Source organism: Oratosquilla oratoria, chromosome 21 (genome assembly GCF_046742065.1).
Source record: "Oratosquilla oratoria isolate Oo_2021 chromosome 21, ASM4674206v1, whole genome shotgun sequence".
Taxonomy (NCBI): Eukaryota; Metazoa; Arthropoda; class Malacostraca; order Stomatopoda; family Squillidae; genus Oratosquilla; species Oratosquilla oratoria.
Window position 1 is genome coordinate 43,861,499 of NC_134797.1, and position 15,766 is coordinate 43,877,264.

At 37.0% G+C, this 15,766-nt stretch overlaps 3 protein-coding genes across 3 annotated transcripts; 1 reads left to right on the forward strand and 2 right to left on the reverse strand.

Moving 5' to 3' along the window:
- Window positions 1–273: 273 nt before the first annotated feature.
- On the reverse strand, window positions 274–1,041 carry LOC143037137 (uncharacterized). The gene is made up of 3 exons (XM_076205253.1): window positions 1,021–1,041; window positions 689–766; window positions 274–585 (listed from the first exon to the last, which is right to left on the reverse strand). The coding sequence occupies exons 1-3, from the start codon at window positions 1,030–1,032 to the stop codon at window positions 274–276; spliced, it is 402 nt and encodes a 133-aa protein (XP_076061368.1). The 5' UTR covers window positions 1,033–1,041.
- A 4,712-nt stretch (window positions 1,042–5,753) lies between these two features.
- LOC143037138 (uncharacterized) lies at window positions 5,754–6,974 on the forward strand. Its single transcript, XM_076205254.1, has 4 exons — window positions 5,754–5,807; window positions 6,247–6,354; window positions 6,476–6,553; window positions 6,663–6,974. Exons 1-4 carry the CDS (start codon window positions 5,754–5,756, stop codon window positions 6,972–6,974), a joined length of 552 nt encoding a protein of 183 aa, XP_076061369.1.
- Window positions 6,975–9,295: 2,321 nt separating this feature from the next.
- On the reverse strand, window positions 9,296–10,175 carry LOC143037139 (uncharacterized). Its single transcript, XM_076205256.1, has 3 exons — window positions 10,164–10,175; window positions 9,828–9,959; window positions 9,296–9,718 (listed from the first exon to the last, which is right to left on the reverse strand). Exons 1-3 carry the CDS (start codon window positions 10,173–10,175, stop codon window positions 9,407–9,409), a joined length of 456 nt encoding a protein of 151 aa, XP_076061371.1. The 3' UTR covers window positions 9,296–9,406.
- Window positions 10,176–15,766: the final 5,591 nt, after the last annotated feature.

Consider the following 15,766-nt stretch of genomic DNA (forward strand, 5'->3'; position numbering starts at 1 on the left):
TTACGGAGAGACGGAGGTAAAACACTCCATTTCTTCACTCCTCCAATGTTTCATATCATACTTGATTGCACATTCACAGACAAGTTGCTACTGGTAGTATGTACGCAATGTTTGTCAAAATAAATGATGATATGTCAAAAATAATAAGTTTTATTATTTAGGAAATATATACATAAATAGGAAAGAAAGAGTTTTTTTAAGATGAAAGTACACAAGAACGCTCGTGAAAAAAGGCTTGTTTCATCAGAATTGATGAGTGATGGAGATCGTTGTTTAGGGAGTTTCGTAGAGAGTCTGAGGAGGAGATGGAGGAGCAGGAGGGGCGTAGAAGGTCTCCTCACTCGATTCGGGCTCGGGGTAGTGGGCCTCACCCTCGTAGGTGACCTCAGCGATGAGGCCGGAGTCACCGTCGACGTAGTAGGTGACCTTCTGCAGGCGACCGTCGGGGAGCTGCACGTAGTGGGAGCCCTCAGTACGCTCGTCGTCACGGGCCTCCTGCTGGCCGAAGTCGTTGCCAGACTCCTCGTCCTTCACTGCCCATGTGAAGTCGTACTTGGCGGGTCCGTAGTCCTCCTCGGACGATTCCTGTGATTCAGAAGTAGATTAGCTAGGGAAGGGTGCTTTGTTACACTTGATGCAAATCAAAGATCACAAAGTCCCATGGTGTGGATGCTTTGAAAGGACTCACGTGCTGGGGGGCGCTGTAGGAGTAGCCGGGATCGTCGTCAGCGACGGCGAGGGCCACCAGGGCAAGGAAGATCAAGATCTGTAATGCAACGCAGTTACTCAGAATCCATTTGATGTATGGTCGTCTTGTACCCTGACAGATCGTCTTATTACATCAAAGTTTATAGAGGCATACCCTATAGTATAAACGTATTCTCAAAATAAGATTTTAAACAAAATAATCTTTGGTCTCCGATGTTTTTAAATGGAAAGAATGATCTTATTGTTACAATTTTCTGTTTGATTGTTTAACACTGACGAAGACCTGTAAAGTCCAAAGAGGAGTAAACTAACCTTGGAGTTCATGGCGATGGTTGGAGTGTATCTGATGAGAAACGCTTGCCTTCTGCGTCCCTTTTATACTCGCAGAGACACCACATGGCTTGACAAGAACCAGTTTTCTCTGCCTCGTGAAAACCGGAGCCTAAGCATTTCATTCAGTGTCCAACAATCGCCCTTTTCTGAATGTCAGAGTTACGTCATGCGCAGTGGCAATGGGGACAGGATAAAGCAACACACAAACTAATCTTGAGATCAGTTTCTCTACCAGGGTTCCCCAGGTACCAAGGGGGGTCCCGTGAGAGAAAGTTAATTAGAACATAAGAACGTAGGACTGTAGGAGACCATAGGGAATACACTAGAAGTTCCATGTCTATTACAACCTATTATCTTCATCTGCAAAGTTACCTAATCTTTTCTTAAAATGATAAACTGTTTTTGCGCTCACTAGATGGTTACTAAATCTATTCCATTCATTAACTACTCTGTTGGTAAAAGGTCTTGCCTATTTCCTTCTTAAACCTAAATATACCCAATTTAGACCCATCACTAATCTTATGCAAATGGATCTTTGTGTCCTCTTCTGCGTCTATATTTTTACAAAGGATTACAAATGCGGAGCATGCCGACAGGAGACCTTTTGGCCCATATCTAGGTCGGATGCGAAAAAAATCATAATAATGATAAGTAAATGTATGAATAGATAAGAATTATAATAATGTAAATAATAAATAAAATACATAAATAAATACATAGGTATATTTAAATGATAAACAGACATGTAAATAATAAATAATAATAAATTGACATATAACTGATAATAAATGAGAATCAATCAAATAATAATAACAAAACAGACAAATGATAACAAACAAATAAACAATATAGAATAAACGATAGTCATTACAGCATCTTGCTTAGGTGTTTATTTAAATGATTCTTAAAGCTTCGAACTGAACTACATTGCAATGCCTCTGCAGGAAGTTTATTCCATTCATTAAGTACACGGTTGGCGAAGTTGTTTCTACCCACTTCCAAATTAAATTTATTTCCGGACAGTTTGAGACCATTGTTTCTTGTCTGATTCTCATTCTGTGTAAAAATTTTGTCACTTTTGATGTTGTCAATTCCCTTTAGAATCTTAAAGACCGGTATCAAGTCACCTCTGAGTCTACGCTTTTTAGGGAAAACAGATTCATATGTTTTAGTCGATTTTTATATTATTTATTTTTAATATTTGGAATCAGTTTTGTGGCTCGCCGTTGTAATTTTTACAATCTGTCAATGTTTTTAATGAGATTCGGTGACTATACGGAAACAGCATATTCCAAATGTGGACGAACTAACGATTTATATAGCCTGTTAATGAGTGATGGACTTTTGAAATCAAAATATCGCCCAATCAGTCCCAGAATCTTATTTGCTTTCTCAGAGGTTGAAATATACTGCTTGGATGATTTGAGATCGCTACTGATAATTACGCCGAGATCCTTTTTACTACCCACATTTGTTAACGAATTTACAAATAACTTGTAATCGTACTTACTGTTATTTTTACCTATGTGCATTACCTTGCATTTACTTGTGTTAAATTTCATTAGCCACTTTTCAGACCATTGCTGTAATTTATCTAATTGTTCTTGAAAATATAATTGGTTTAAGTGATCATTTGCCATTCCGCACATTTTTGCATCATCAGCAAATTTGGAAACAGTAGATTTTAGTCCATAGTCTATATCATTTATATATACTATGAATAGAAGTGGCCCAAGAACCACTTGTAAAATTTTTCCATCCAGAAGTTTTTTCCATTTAAAACAACTTTCTGTTTTCGATCATTCAACCAATTACTAGTCCAACTTAATAGGCTACATTTTTTTCCGTGTGAAGCTAATTTAGTAAGTAGTCTCTTGTGGTGGACAATATCAAAAGCTTCTACAAAGTCTAGATATATTGAATCTATATTGTTTCTTTTGTCATAATTCGAGATAATTGTGTTGTAGAATTCAAGTAAGTCACGCAAGAACGTTTCCGTCTGAAACCATGCTGGCTATCATTTATCAAACAGTTACTTTCTAAATGATGTTCGATAGCATCTCTGATGATAGTTTCCATAATTTTTCCTACGATTGAAGTCAAATTTATAGGCCTGTAGTTATTTGGTTTCTTTTTGTCACCTTTTTTGAATATGGGAGTAACTATAGCTAGCTTTCATTCTCTTGGGACGTCTCCGGATATGATGGATTTCTTGAAAATAATTTCTAATGGAACAACAATCTTATTTTTTCACTTCCTTTAAGATTCTTGGATGCCAACCGTCAGGCCCTGGTGTTTTATTAACTTTGAGTTTCTCTACACACCTTTTAATTTTTTCTTTTGTTATATTTACCGTAGTGAATAAATGGATCTTTGTGTCCTCTTCTGTGTCTATATTTTTAAATTCTTGCATTGTCATCAAAACTGAAGAAATGTAAGTTATGTTTGCTCAAACTAGTTCATAGGAAGATATATTGTGCCTACCTTATATAAGTGAAAGATACTGAAGGCTATTTCAAAGGTTCAACAAAGAAGGCAAACTTGCCAAACGCTGCTCTAGAGGTTAATTGTACTTGATTACTACGCCATTTCCAAACCTTTTCTGAATTAAAGTTTGTGAGGTTCAAAAACTTCCTTGTGCTACATTAGATACATGATATCATTTATCTCGTGTTTCTACTAGTTTGGAATAGTGTTTTATACTAGTGATTTTATATATATATATATCTTTTTATTCACTTATTTTTTCTCTGCCTGCTCAGAGAGTTTCTGACCTACTAGACAGCCTGACCTGACATTAGACTTGGCCTGGGGGGTTAATAAAATTTTCGTCGTTACTTCAAGCAATCGCAGTCAAGATCCATGTAAATCTATATGAATTCATGGCTACATATTTCTGTTTTTACATTGATCATCACCGGATACTAGAGTCACAATTAATTTCAAATTGTATGTATGATAAAGTATGCTTTTTACAATAACGATTATCTACTATCTTACCTTTTGTTAATAATTTAGTCTTTTTTGTTCTAGATTATCTTATCAACTTGTTTATGGTATTCAAGAAAGTGTGTTTTCTTATGGGTAGTTTCGTAAGTGAATAAGTGATATCCAAGGAGATCTAAATCGTGAATATAAAACATCCTCAAGAAAATGTGTTTCTACACAAAAGACCACAATACGGAGAGTTGAGTGAAAGAATTGCAGAACGTCAACTGGGATATCGTGGGATTGAGTGAAGTCCGAAGGGAAGACGGAAAGATCGTGCATCTACAAGATAGGCACCACTTATTCTATTGTAAAGGTAAAGTGAAGGGAAAGTCCATTGAAGTAGAATTCTTCAATAATCGAGAGATTTGTTGTAACATGATAAAATTGAGCAGTATATGAAATATAAAAATTGGGTTGTAAATAGATTATATAGAAGGTACACGCTAAAAATTATTCAGGCTTATGCACCAACTCCACATAGTTCAGACGAAGAAATCGAATCCTTATATGATAATGTAAGATAAATACTGCATAAAAAACTAAACATATATTGGTAGTTGGTGACCTCAATGCCAAGATAAAGAAGAACATTGCAGGTGAATAATATTTTGGGAGTTTTGGTGTAGGTTGGTGAAATTAAAGAAGGAAGATGCTATCTAACTTTGCAGTGAACTACAAAGTGAGAATAATGATTTTTTTCTCTCAAAGGAATGTAAGTCACATATGAACTTGAAAAAATCCAAATAAAAAACAACGAATTAACTAGTGAGAAAAATAATACAGGCGAGACATTAGATGATTTCGCAGAGAACTACAACAAGGAAATAATAAACATTTTCATTTAAAAGTGTGTAATTAGTAAATGAACTGGAAAAGGTCCAAATGAAACAACAAACAATGAAATAGAGCTCATAGTAGATGATTGCAACAGTATTAGTGGTGTTACTGTTATAATTAGTGACCATAGAGTTGTAAGTTTCACAGCTAAACTCAATTTCAAGACAAAGAATGAATCTATCTCTGAAAATAAAATAAATATCATGCAGATAAATGATAGCAAAATAGAATTTTAGATGGAAGTTACAAGCATATTTGAAGTTTAGATATAATGAAGACACCATCGAGTTTGTGAATTGTAATCTATTGAATGTAGTTGGAAAATCAGTAGAAAAAATAGTTAGTACTAAAAACACATTAAAGAAAACAAATTCTTCAAATTGACATGTGATTTAATGAAAAAATAGACTGTGTAGATTAAAAGTAGGAGGGACAAAATAAAGAGAGCTGAGCTGAACAAACTTTTATGTCTTATAAAGGAAATCATTAAAAATTATATAAATATCAAGCAAGCTAGCGAGACAAAGAAAGGGGTAAATGAACCCAAATGACAGCAGATTGTCATCAGATCAAGAAGAAATCTTGACCCTCGGAGCAAGAGGTCAAACGTTCTCCAGACTTAAACCATACTTTAAATCAATTCGACATTGTATTTCTACAGTACTAGACAACATCCAGCAGCTTGAGAAGAAAGAGATCGTCATTCCTACGAAGCTTATCCCGCAAGCTGAGGTAATGGCCGAAGAAGTAGGAAGAAGGGCACTACAGAAAGAAAATACTACTATAGGGACTTAAGGAGCCAGATAAGTATTACATGACAGAATACGTAGGCCAGACAAAACCTATGTTATCTTCCATGGGATGTCTGTCTACCAGAATGCCTAATGTTAGACACCTTACTTCAGCGTCCTATAAAGTTCATGATCAAGTGTAAACCTGTAAGAACGCTCATAAACAATGTAATTCAGGTTAATGAATTTAAATTTCAAAGTTTGGACCCATAAGTTCAATGAATTAGCCGGATATTATGGCCTTGGATATGCCTATGGTGATTCAAAAACGAATAAAACTGAACGCCCACTTGGACCAATAATAATTGAACTTGGGTTTTAACAAAAATTATAGCTGAGCATTTCACTCCCTATATTCCAGACCACCACAGTCTCAACTCCTCTGAGTGCCTTTGGAAACAAATGTTCAAACGAAATATAACATTTGAAGCACACAAACAGTATTGCTTGAAAAAAAGGTTGGAAGCTATTAGTTCATTGCTTCTAAACTCCTTTTACTGTAACTGCATCCAGCTTAACTCTGACCTATAGCAAAGGGCGATTGTTTGGCATTGAAGATGCTTAGGTCTCTGGGTTAACGAGGCAGAGAGAACTGGTCTCAGCTGAACCACGTGGTGTCTGCGCGAGTATAAAACTGGAGCAGATGCACACATTCCTCATCAGTCACAATCCAACCACCGTCATGAGTTTCAAGGTTAGTGCCTCCTTTATCTTCAAAGGCATGTATTCATAATGGTATGTGATAAAAGAGTATCTACCAGGATGCAAAGGGTTCATACATCAAATAGTTTCTGAATGAATTTGCTACATTGCAGATCTTAGTCTTCCTTGCCCTGGTGGCCCTCGCCGTCGCTGACGACGCCCCCGGCTACTCCTACAGCGCCCCCCAACAGGTAAGTCCTTTCAAAGAATCCACAACATGGAAATCTGTGATCTTTGATGGGAATCTAGTGTAACGCACTCAAAGCACCCTTCCCTAGCTAATCTACTTCTGGATTACAGGAATCGTCCGAGGAGGACTACGGACCCGCCAAGTACGACTTCACATGGGCAGTGAAGGACGAGGAGTCTGGCAACGACTTCGGCCAGCAGGAGGCCCGTGACGACGAGCGTACCGAGGGCTCCCACTACGTTCAGCTCCCCGACGGACGCCTACAGAAGGTCACCTACTACGTCGACGGTGACTCCGGTCTCATCGCTGAGGTCACCTACGAGGGCGAGGCCCACTACCCCGAGCCCGAATCGAGCGAGGAGACCTTCTACGCCCCTCCTGCTCCTCCATCTCCTCCTCAGACTCTCTACGAAACTCCCTAAAACAACGACCTCCATCACCCGTCCTTTTGGGGAGAAATAGATTCTGAAGTCTCGCTCGTTGGAACATACCCATCTGCGCGGGCTTTCTTCTCACTCCCATCTTATAAAAATCCTATTTATGTATTTCTAAGCTAATAAACTATATTTTAGACATACCATCTCTCTCTCAAAAAAACAAAAACAAAAAAACATTTGGGTATACATTAGTGGTAGCAACTGTTCTGCATATATACAATCACATAATACAACGAGAAATATTGGAGGAGTACAAAGATGCAGTGACAAGCTACAAAATAGGCAGAAAATATTAGAACCAAAATCATGAGAAAACGATCTAAGATACTTCGATATTTTTCTCGAGCTCAAAATGGAGTCTTCAGTAGATTTAACATGAGCTTTTAAACCTCTGAGACAAGAAAAAGAGAATAAATAATAAATGGATAATTTTCTATGCAAATGCAAATTAGACCAAAATTGTTTACCCATAATTGAATCCCAGAGGAAAATGAAGCCAACTTTCCAAACGCTTGATTCAAGAAATGGGTCAACTTTCTACCACACCCACCTTTATTCCACGTTTTGAATTCATAAGATCATGTCTGATAAATACTTGGTCAAAATGTATAACCCTTTCCATTTTTCATCTCTCTACGAACCAAAATATTTCACTTTTTCATTACTATATAAAAACCATGTCTAAATATATACATGCATTTATACATATACTGCACATATATGTATCTACACAAACATTCACATATGTTGGCGATATGATTCATACACAGGAACGACAACTACATGACTTTTATTACGACTGATACACCATTCACAGAATATCGCCTCTAAACAGTCCTACAGTTCCATCCACAATTGCACTCACACCCAGGGATCAACTAGAAGAAAGTACTTCAATTCTAGTCTGAAAAATATACCTGAGAAGCCTAGGAATTTTGTTGGCACTCTTTAAGTAAAGCTATCCCAAAACCGAATGGTCCGTCTATCACAGGTATATGAGGCACCTTCATAATGACGGCACAGACCACTGGATATCCTATAGATATATCTAATTACCGTGTGTGCAATGCTAGGAATTGCCTTGTTCTATTCTATAGTATTTGAGTCTCGAATAACCACAGCTTGCATACACTTAACCCCTATCCTGTCAGTTTCACATATAATTAATCAAATCGTATTCCAGTCCATTAACTGGTTGGAAATTGGCAAGAACTTGTTTCCGAATATAGTAGTTAACGAATGGAATAGACTTAGTAACCATGAAGTGAGCTCTGAAACTATTGATTGTTTTACGAGAAGATGAGATAACTTTATGGATTGGGATGACAGGTGGTGAGGGAGATGGTAATGCCTAGTGTAGGTTTTATGGTCTCCTGCAGTCTCTTCTATTTTCATGTTCTTATGAGACCCAAATGGTTTGGGCATGTAGTCCCGATGACGCCGTATCGGCTACCGATTAGGGCCTACACGAGAATATCGGGATATAAGGCCAGAGTTAGACCTAGGAAAGCCTGGATATAAGGAGTCAAGGAGACATTGACCTCGTATGAGGCGTCTAGAAACAGAGGGGCATCCCTGCCACTTTTTCTGGGTTTGAGTTTAACATGTATATATATAGAGTATGCTTACACCTTTCATGGTCCGTGCTTAAACTCGAAACCAGCAAAAGTGGCGGCGATGCCCCTCTGTTTCTGGAAGCCTAATGTTGCATCCCACCTGTCAGAGTTTCCAGGCATCTCCTCACGCCACCCCAGAGGGTACAAAATGGCGAATCAAGTGAGTAAAGTACAGAGCAAAGAGATATCCTGCTTCGATGCCAATTCCTCTCAAAATTTTGGTAACTTTAGCCAAATCACTTCGAGTCTTCACTTTAAGATAGGTATCTAAACATCTTAAATAGTTTTCGTGCAATTTTGCTTCTGATATTTGTTGTATATTTAGCATATTCATTATATTTAACATATTTAGCATATTTAGCATATCAACATGTTTAACATACTTAGCATATTAAGTATATTTAGTATATTTCCATATTCAGCATATTATCATAATTAGCATATTAAGCGTATTTAGCATAATGAGCATATTTAGAGCAGCTTATCATTGCACTTGTGCGTTATCAATATATCTGATATCAGGACGTCGTCACATTTTAGGCGTTCGAATTATATATCAGAAAACTTTTTACTACCATTACGTATCGTAATGTCTCTATCATGTTTTTGTTACAATAAGCTACGATGTATCTAAATCAGTGGATTTATTAATATAGAAATATATACATAAATAGGAAAGATAGAGTTGTTTTTAAGTTTGAAGTATATAAAAATGTTCGCAGAGACGGATTAGCTCCAACCTGCGAAACTTCAATTTTCATTTTACTCCATAGGGGGAGATCGATGATGGAGGTCGTTGTTTTAGGGAGTTTCGTAGAGAGTCTGAGGAGGAGATGGAGGAGCAGGAGGGGCGTAGAAGGTCTCCTCGCTCGATTCGGGCTCGGGGTAGTGGGCCTCGCCCTCGTAGGTGACCTCAGCGATGAGACCGGAGTCACCGTCGACGTAGTAGGTGACCTTCTGCAGGCGACCGTCGGGGAGCTGGACGTAGTGGGAGCCCTCGGTACGCTCGTCGTCACGGGCCTCCTGCTGGCCGAAGTCGTTGCCAGACTCCTCGTCCTTGACGGCCCATGTGAAGTCGTACTTGGCGGGTCCGTAGTCCTCCTCGGACGATTCCTGTAATCCAGAAGTATATTAGCTAGGGAAGGGTGCTTTGAGGATGTTACACTTGATTACCATCAAAGATCACAGAGATCCATGGTGTGGATGCTTTGAAAGGACTTACCTGTTGGGGGGCGCTGTAGGAGTATCCGGGATTGTCGTCAGCGACGGCGAGGGCCACCAGGGCAAGGAAGATCAAGATCTGCAATGCAACGAAGTTACTCAGAATCCATTTGATGTATGGTCTTCTTGTACCCTGACAGATCGTCTTATCACATCAAAGTTTATATATGCATACACTATAGTATAAACGTATTCTCAAAATAAGATTTTAAACAAAATAATCTTTGGTCTACGATGTTTTTGAACGGAAAGAATAATCTTATTGTTACATTTTTCTGTTTGATTAATTATTAAACACTGACGAAGACCTGCAAAGTCCAAAGAGGAGTAAACTAACCTTGGAGTTCATGGCGATGGTTGGAGTGCATCTGATGAGTAACGCTTGCCCTCTGCGTTTCTTTTATACTCGCAGAGACACCACGTGGCTCGACAAGAACTAGTTTTCTCTGCCTCGTGAAAACCGGAGCCTAAGCATTTCTTTCAATGTCCAACAGTCGCCCTTTTCTGAAGGTCAGAGTTACGTCATTTGCAGTGGCAATGGGGACAGGATAAAGGAACACACAAACTATTGTGAGATCAGTTTCTCAACCGGGGTTCCCCAGGCACCAAGGGGGGTCCCGTGAGAGAAAGCTAATTAGGACAGAGGAAGGTAGGAGTGGAGGAGACTACAAGAGACCATAAGGAATATACTAGGCAGTTCCATGTCTATTACCACCTATTATCGCCATCTATAAAGTTACCTGATCTTTTCTTAAAAAAACAAGTTGTTTCAGCGTTCACTACATGGTTACTATATCTATTCCATTCCTTAATTACTCTCTTGGTAAAACGGTTCTTGCCTATTTTCTTCATAAACCTATATAAACCCAATTTAGGCCCACCACTAATCTTATGCAAATGCATCTTTGAGTCCTCTTTTGTGTTTATATTTTTAGCTTTTTGCATTGTCAGTAAAATTGAAGAAATGTAAGTTCAGTTTCCTCAAACTAGTTCACAGGAAGATATATAATGCCTACCTTATATAAGTGAAAGATATTAAAGGTTATCTCAAAGGTTCAACAAAGTAGACTAGGTTGCGAAACGCTGCTCTAGAGGTTCATTGCACCTGATTACTACGCCATTCCCAAACATTTTCTGAATTAAAGTTTGTGAGGTTTACAAAACTTCCTTGTGCTATATTAGATATATTATCTCATTTATCTCGTGTTTCTGCAACTGTATAATGACGTTATATACTATTTTTTTTTGTCTCTGCCTGCTCAGAGTGTCTGACCTGCTAGACGGCTTGACCTGACATTAGACTTGGCCTGAGGGCTTAATAAAATTCAAGTCGTTCCCTCAAGCAATCACAGTCAAGACCCATGTAGATCTATATGAATTTATGTAGATTCATATGGGTCCTAGCTACATATTTCTGTTTTTACATTGATCATCACCGCACACCAGTCACAATTAATTTCAAATTGTATATGTGCTAAAGTATGATTTTTGCAACAATGATTATCTATCATCTTACCTTTTGTTAATTACTCAATCTTTTTCGTTCTAGATTATCTAATTAATTAATTTGTTTATGGTATTCAAGAAAGTATGTTTTTTATGGGTAGTCTAGTACGTGAATAAGCAATATCCAAGTAGATCTAAGTCGTGGACATAAAATATCCTCAAGAAGATGGGGTTCTACGCGTACTATATGAAAACCCTCACAAAAGACCACGATATGGAGAGTTTAATGGAAGAACTGGAGAACGTCAACTGGGATATCGTGGGATTGAGTGAAGTCCGAAGGGAAGACGGAAAGATTGTGCATCTACAAGACAGGCACCACTTATTCTATTGTAGAGGTAAAGTGAAGGCAAAGTCTATTGAAGCTGGATTCTTCAATAATCGAGAGATTCGTTGTAACATGGTAAAATCGAGCCGCATATGAAATATGAAAACTTGGGTTGTAATTAGATTATGTAAAATGTACACACTAAAAATTATTCAGGCTTATGCTCCTACTCTACAGAGTCCAGAGAAAGAAATCGAGTCTTAATATGATAATGTAAGATAAATACTGCATAAAAAAGACTAAACATATATTGGTAGTTGGTGACCTCAATGCCAAAATGGAGAAGAACATAGGAGGTGAATAATTTTTTAGGAGGTTTGTTGTAGGTTGGTGAAACTAAAGAGGGAAGATGCTATCTAACTTTGCAGTAAACTCCAAAGTGGGAATAATTAATTTTTTCTCTCAAGGGAATATAAGTCACATATGAGCTTAGAAAAGTCCAAATGAAAAACAAAAGATGAACTAGTGTTACACGTATTGTATTTTGTCTAAACTCATATTTCTAAAGTAAACCAAGGGAGCAGTTGAGTCTGCAGTAGTCTGGAATTAAAGTGGTGGAAGTTTAGCTAGCTGTTTTTCCAATTCCTAAGTTGACTTATGATTGGTCCAATTACGCGTTCAAGTTTAGGTATTCTTACATCAGCATAGACGAATCCTGGTTGATCTATTAAACTTATGCCTTTCAACTTTAAAACTTAGATTAAAACACCTGATTTACATCCTTAACATGGATTACTGCATTGTTATGATTTATCATAGGACTTGGTAGGATGATTGAGTAAGACGTCTAACTTTCGTAGATAGATTTCCGACCGGGGGTTAACATAGGTGATCTTGTCTACTCTTTATATTGTCTCGAAGATGCTTATCTGATTCTTTAAGTCCTGATAGCAGTATTTTGCATTTGCAGTGTCTTGTCTTCTTACCTGCTTCAGCCTTCAGCTCAGCTTGTGTAAATGGTCCCGTGGAAGTGGTAACTCGTTTTTTTTTTTTTTTTTTTTTTAACTACTGGTTATTGTCTAAACAAGCGTCAATATCTAGTAGGTTTTGTTGGGGCTTAAATCTGGAAAAAATAGTGTTCATACGGTCAAAATTTGTTTTTGGTCTGATGATAATTGAATGTCATTTAGGTTAATATACGCCTTTGTGTTATTGGGCCTCTTAATACTTTTACCTTCCTAATTTCCTTGATATATACTACATATATTTTCTATTCGTTTTCTCTGGTTTCTGTCTTATGTTGAGGTACCTTGTCTAGTTTAACTTGCTCTATTCGGTCCCTCCTGGTTTTAATCGGCATATTTCTTTTTAATTAACTAAGTTGTTACTTTGAGTATTCTTTTTTTTTTCTAACTCTGCTTTCTCTACTGAATCCATAATGATATTCAATAAATTGCAGTTCATAATCTTGATGGCATCTTTATTATATTTTAGCTTCAAATATGCTTTTAATCTCCACATTGACTTTTTCTTGTCATCATTTATATTTATAAAGTTTATTTTCTTGTCGAAAACTAGGTTTCCCCCCCGATATAAAATCTAATTTAACTGTGCAACCTATAACTCTATGATCATTACCTATATGTATTTCATTTATAACGATAACACCAATAATGTTGCTCTCAACCTCCTAATTTAAGTTGTACTCCATTCTTTATTCTTTTATTTGGACTATTTCCAGGCCATTTACGACCTACACGCTTTAAAAAAAAAAAATCTTATATCATAGTCCTTTGCCAGATCAACTATTATCTCGCCTCTATAATTTCTCTCGTTGTTTCATTATAAGTTATTCGATTTGGACTTATACAATTTTATTTATGATCTACACGTTTTTGAAAGAAATTGTTTGTTATTCTCACGTTATAGCTCTCTGCAAAATTAGCCAGTATCTCGCCTCCATAACTTCTTTCTATTAAGGTAAACCTCCCAAACCTTATTCCCCTGCCATGCACGTGTCCTCTTTGGTATTGAGGTCACCGATATCCAATGTGCGTTTAGTCTTTTTCTTATTCAGTGCTTGACTTACATCATCATATAAGGACTCTATTTTATAACCTGAACTCTGTGGAGTTGGTGCACAAGCTTGAATAGTTTTTAGAGTACATATTTTGCATAGTTCTGTTAGAATCGAAGCTACCATATCTAAAAAAAAAAAAATGATGGATTTCACCACGTTACAACTGATCTTTCGGTTAATCAAGAATGGTGGGATATCAAACTTTGAGTTTTCTTTTTTCGTTTACATAAGAACAAGTGGTAACTGTTTTCTAGTTGTACGGCATTTTCCTCTTGCCTTCGGACTTTGCTTAGCCCAACAATATCCCAGATGATGTTCTCCATTCCTATCACCAAACTCTCCCAAAAATGGTCTCCAATTGTTCTCACGTCGTACAAGTAGACCATTGTCCTCTTTAGGATATTTAATGTCCAGGACCTGGGTCTGTTTGGACACCGCTTACTCTCATTCTGCTCCAAAGTACCCGTAAACACATGAGGCGATATGTTGGTATCCATGGGTGACGACGATTCTTTAATAACACTCGTGATAACGTTGGTTCTACGGTCCAAGAGGAGCTGGAAGGTTGTGTCAATATGGTTTTACCTCCTTCCCACACAGTTTTTGGTGTCATCTCTCGTGTCGCCTTATTCAGTATATTCAGTGGAACCCTATATGTCTATAGGATGTGCCATTCGAGTTTAAGTAAAGTTTATCTAATGAAAGGTGCCGTCAAAATTCCTAGGTGCATCAGCTCTGTTTCTTAAACATACAGTAAGTTGAACTTTTTTATTGCATCTCTTATTTTTTTATTCAATATCTAATATTAGTATCATCATCATCATCATCATCATCATCATCATCATCATCATCATTATTATTATTATTATTATTATTATTACTATTATTATTATTATTATTATTATTATTATTATTATCATTATTATTATTATTATTATTATTATTATTATTATTATTATTATTATTATTATTGTTATTATTATTATTATCATCATCATCATCATCATCATCATCATCATCATCATCATCATCATCATCATCATCATCATCATCATCACCATCATCAGTATTGTTATTATTGTTATTATCATTATTATCTTCATTATTATTGTTATTATCTTTAGTGTTATTATAGTTATCATTGTTATAATTATTATTATTATCATTATTATTATTATTATTATTATTATTATTATTATTATTATTATTATTATTATTATTATTATTATTATCATTATTATTATTATCATTATCATTGTTATTATTATTATTATTATGTTTTGGAAAGAAATTAAGAGAGGAAGAGGAGGCGAATCAAGTAGAGAAGAAAAGGTAAAAGGTGCAGATGGAGAGATGATAATGGAAGAGAAGGCAGTAAGGGGAAGATGGGCAGAATATTTTAGGGAGTTGCTAAATGTGAAGGAGGATAGGGAAGGAAAGATAGCTGCAGTGGGAAATGCGAAGAAAATGAGAGTGAGGAGTGAGGAGAATGGAGGAGAAATAAGGAAGGATGAGGTGAAGGCAGCTGTTAAGATGATGAAAGCAGGTAAGGCACCTGGTCTGGATGGATGCCATGCAGAATGTCTGAAAAAGGGAGGTACAGTGATGGTTGACTGGTTGGTGAGGTTATTTAATGCTTGCTAGAGAGAGGGTAGAGTGCCGGAGGACTGGAGGAGTGCCTGTATAGTTCCTCTTTACAAGGGAAAAGGGGACAAGTGTGAATGTAGTAGTTTCAGAGGGATTAGCTTGTTAAGTGTAGTTGGGGAGGCTTATGGGAGGATCTTGATTGAGAGGATTAGGAGAGGAACAGTGTGGATTTAGGACAGGTAGAGGTTGTGTAGATCAGATCTTTGTAGTAAGACAGATATGTGAGAAAGCTATAGGAAAGGGGAAGGATGTTTTTTGGGGTTTTATGGATCTGGAAAAGGCTTATGATAGGGTAGACAGAAAGGCACTGTGGGAGGTTATGCAGATATACGGGATAGGAGGAAAGCTTCTGGGAGCTGTCAAGAGTTTTTATGAGAGTAGTAGAGCTTGTGTCAGGATTGGAAATGGAGAGAGTGAGTGGTTCGAGGAAAAGGTGGGA

Bases quoted from the DNA above. Each gene is read 5' to 3' on its own strand.
- LOC143037138 (XM_076205254.1), top strand. From the start codon at position 5,754: ATGTTAGACACCTTACTTCAGCGTCCTATAAAGTTCATGATCAAGTGT. The intron at 6,355-6,475 runs GTTAGTGCCTCC...GCTACATTGCAG, and splicing joins CCACCGTCATGAGTTTCAAG to ATCTTAGTCTTCCTTGCCCT. The intron at 6,554-6,662 runs GTAAGTCCTTTC...TCTGGATTACAG, and splicing joins CCTACAGCGCCCCCCAACAG to GAATCGTCCGAGGAGGACTA.
- LOC143037137 (XM_076205253.1), bottom strand. The intron at 586-688 runs GTGAGTCCTTTC...TCTGAATCACAG, and splicing joins CCTACAGCGCCCCCCAGCAC to GAATCGTCCGAGGAGGACTA.
- LOC143037139 (XM_076205256.1), bottom strand. The intron at 9,719-9,827 runs GTAAGTCCTTTC...TCTGGATTACAG, and splicing joins CCTACAGCGCCCCCCAACAG to GAATCGTCCGAGGAGGACTA.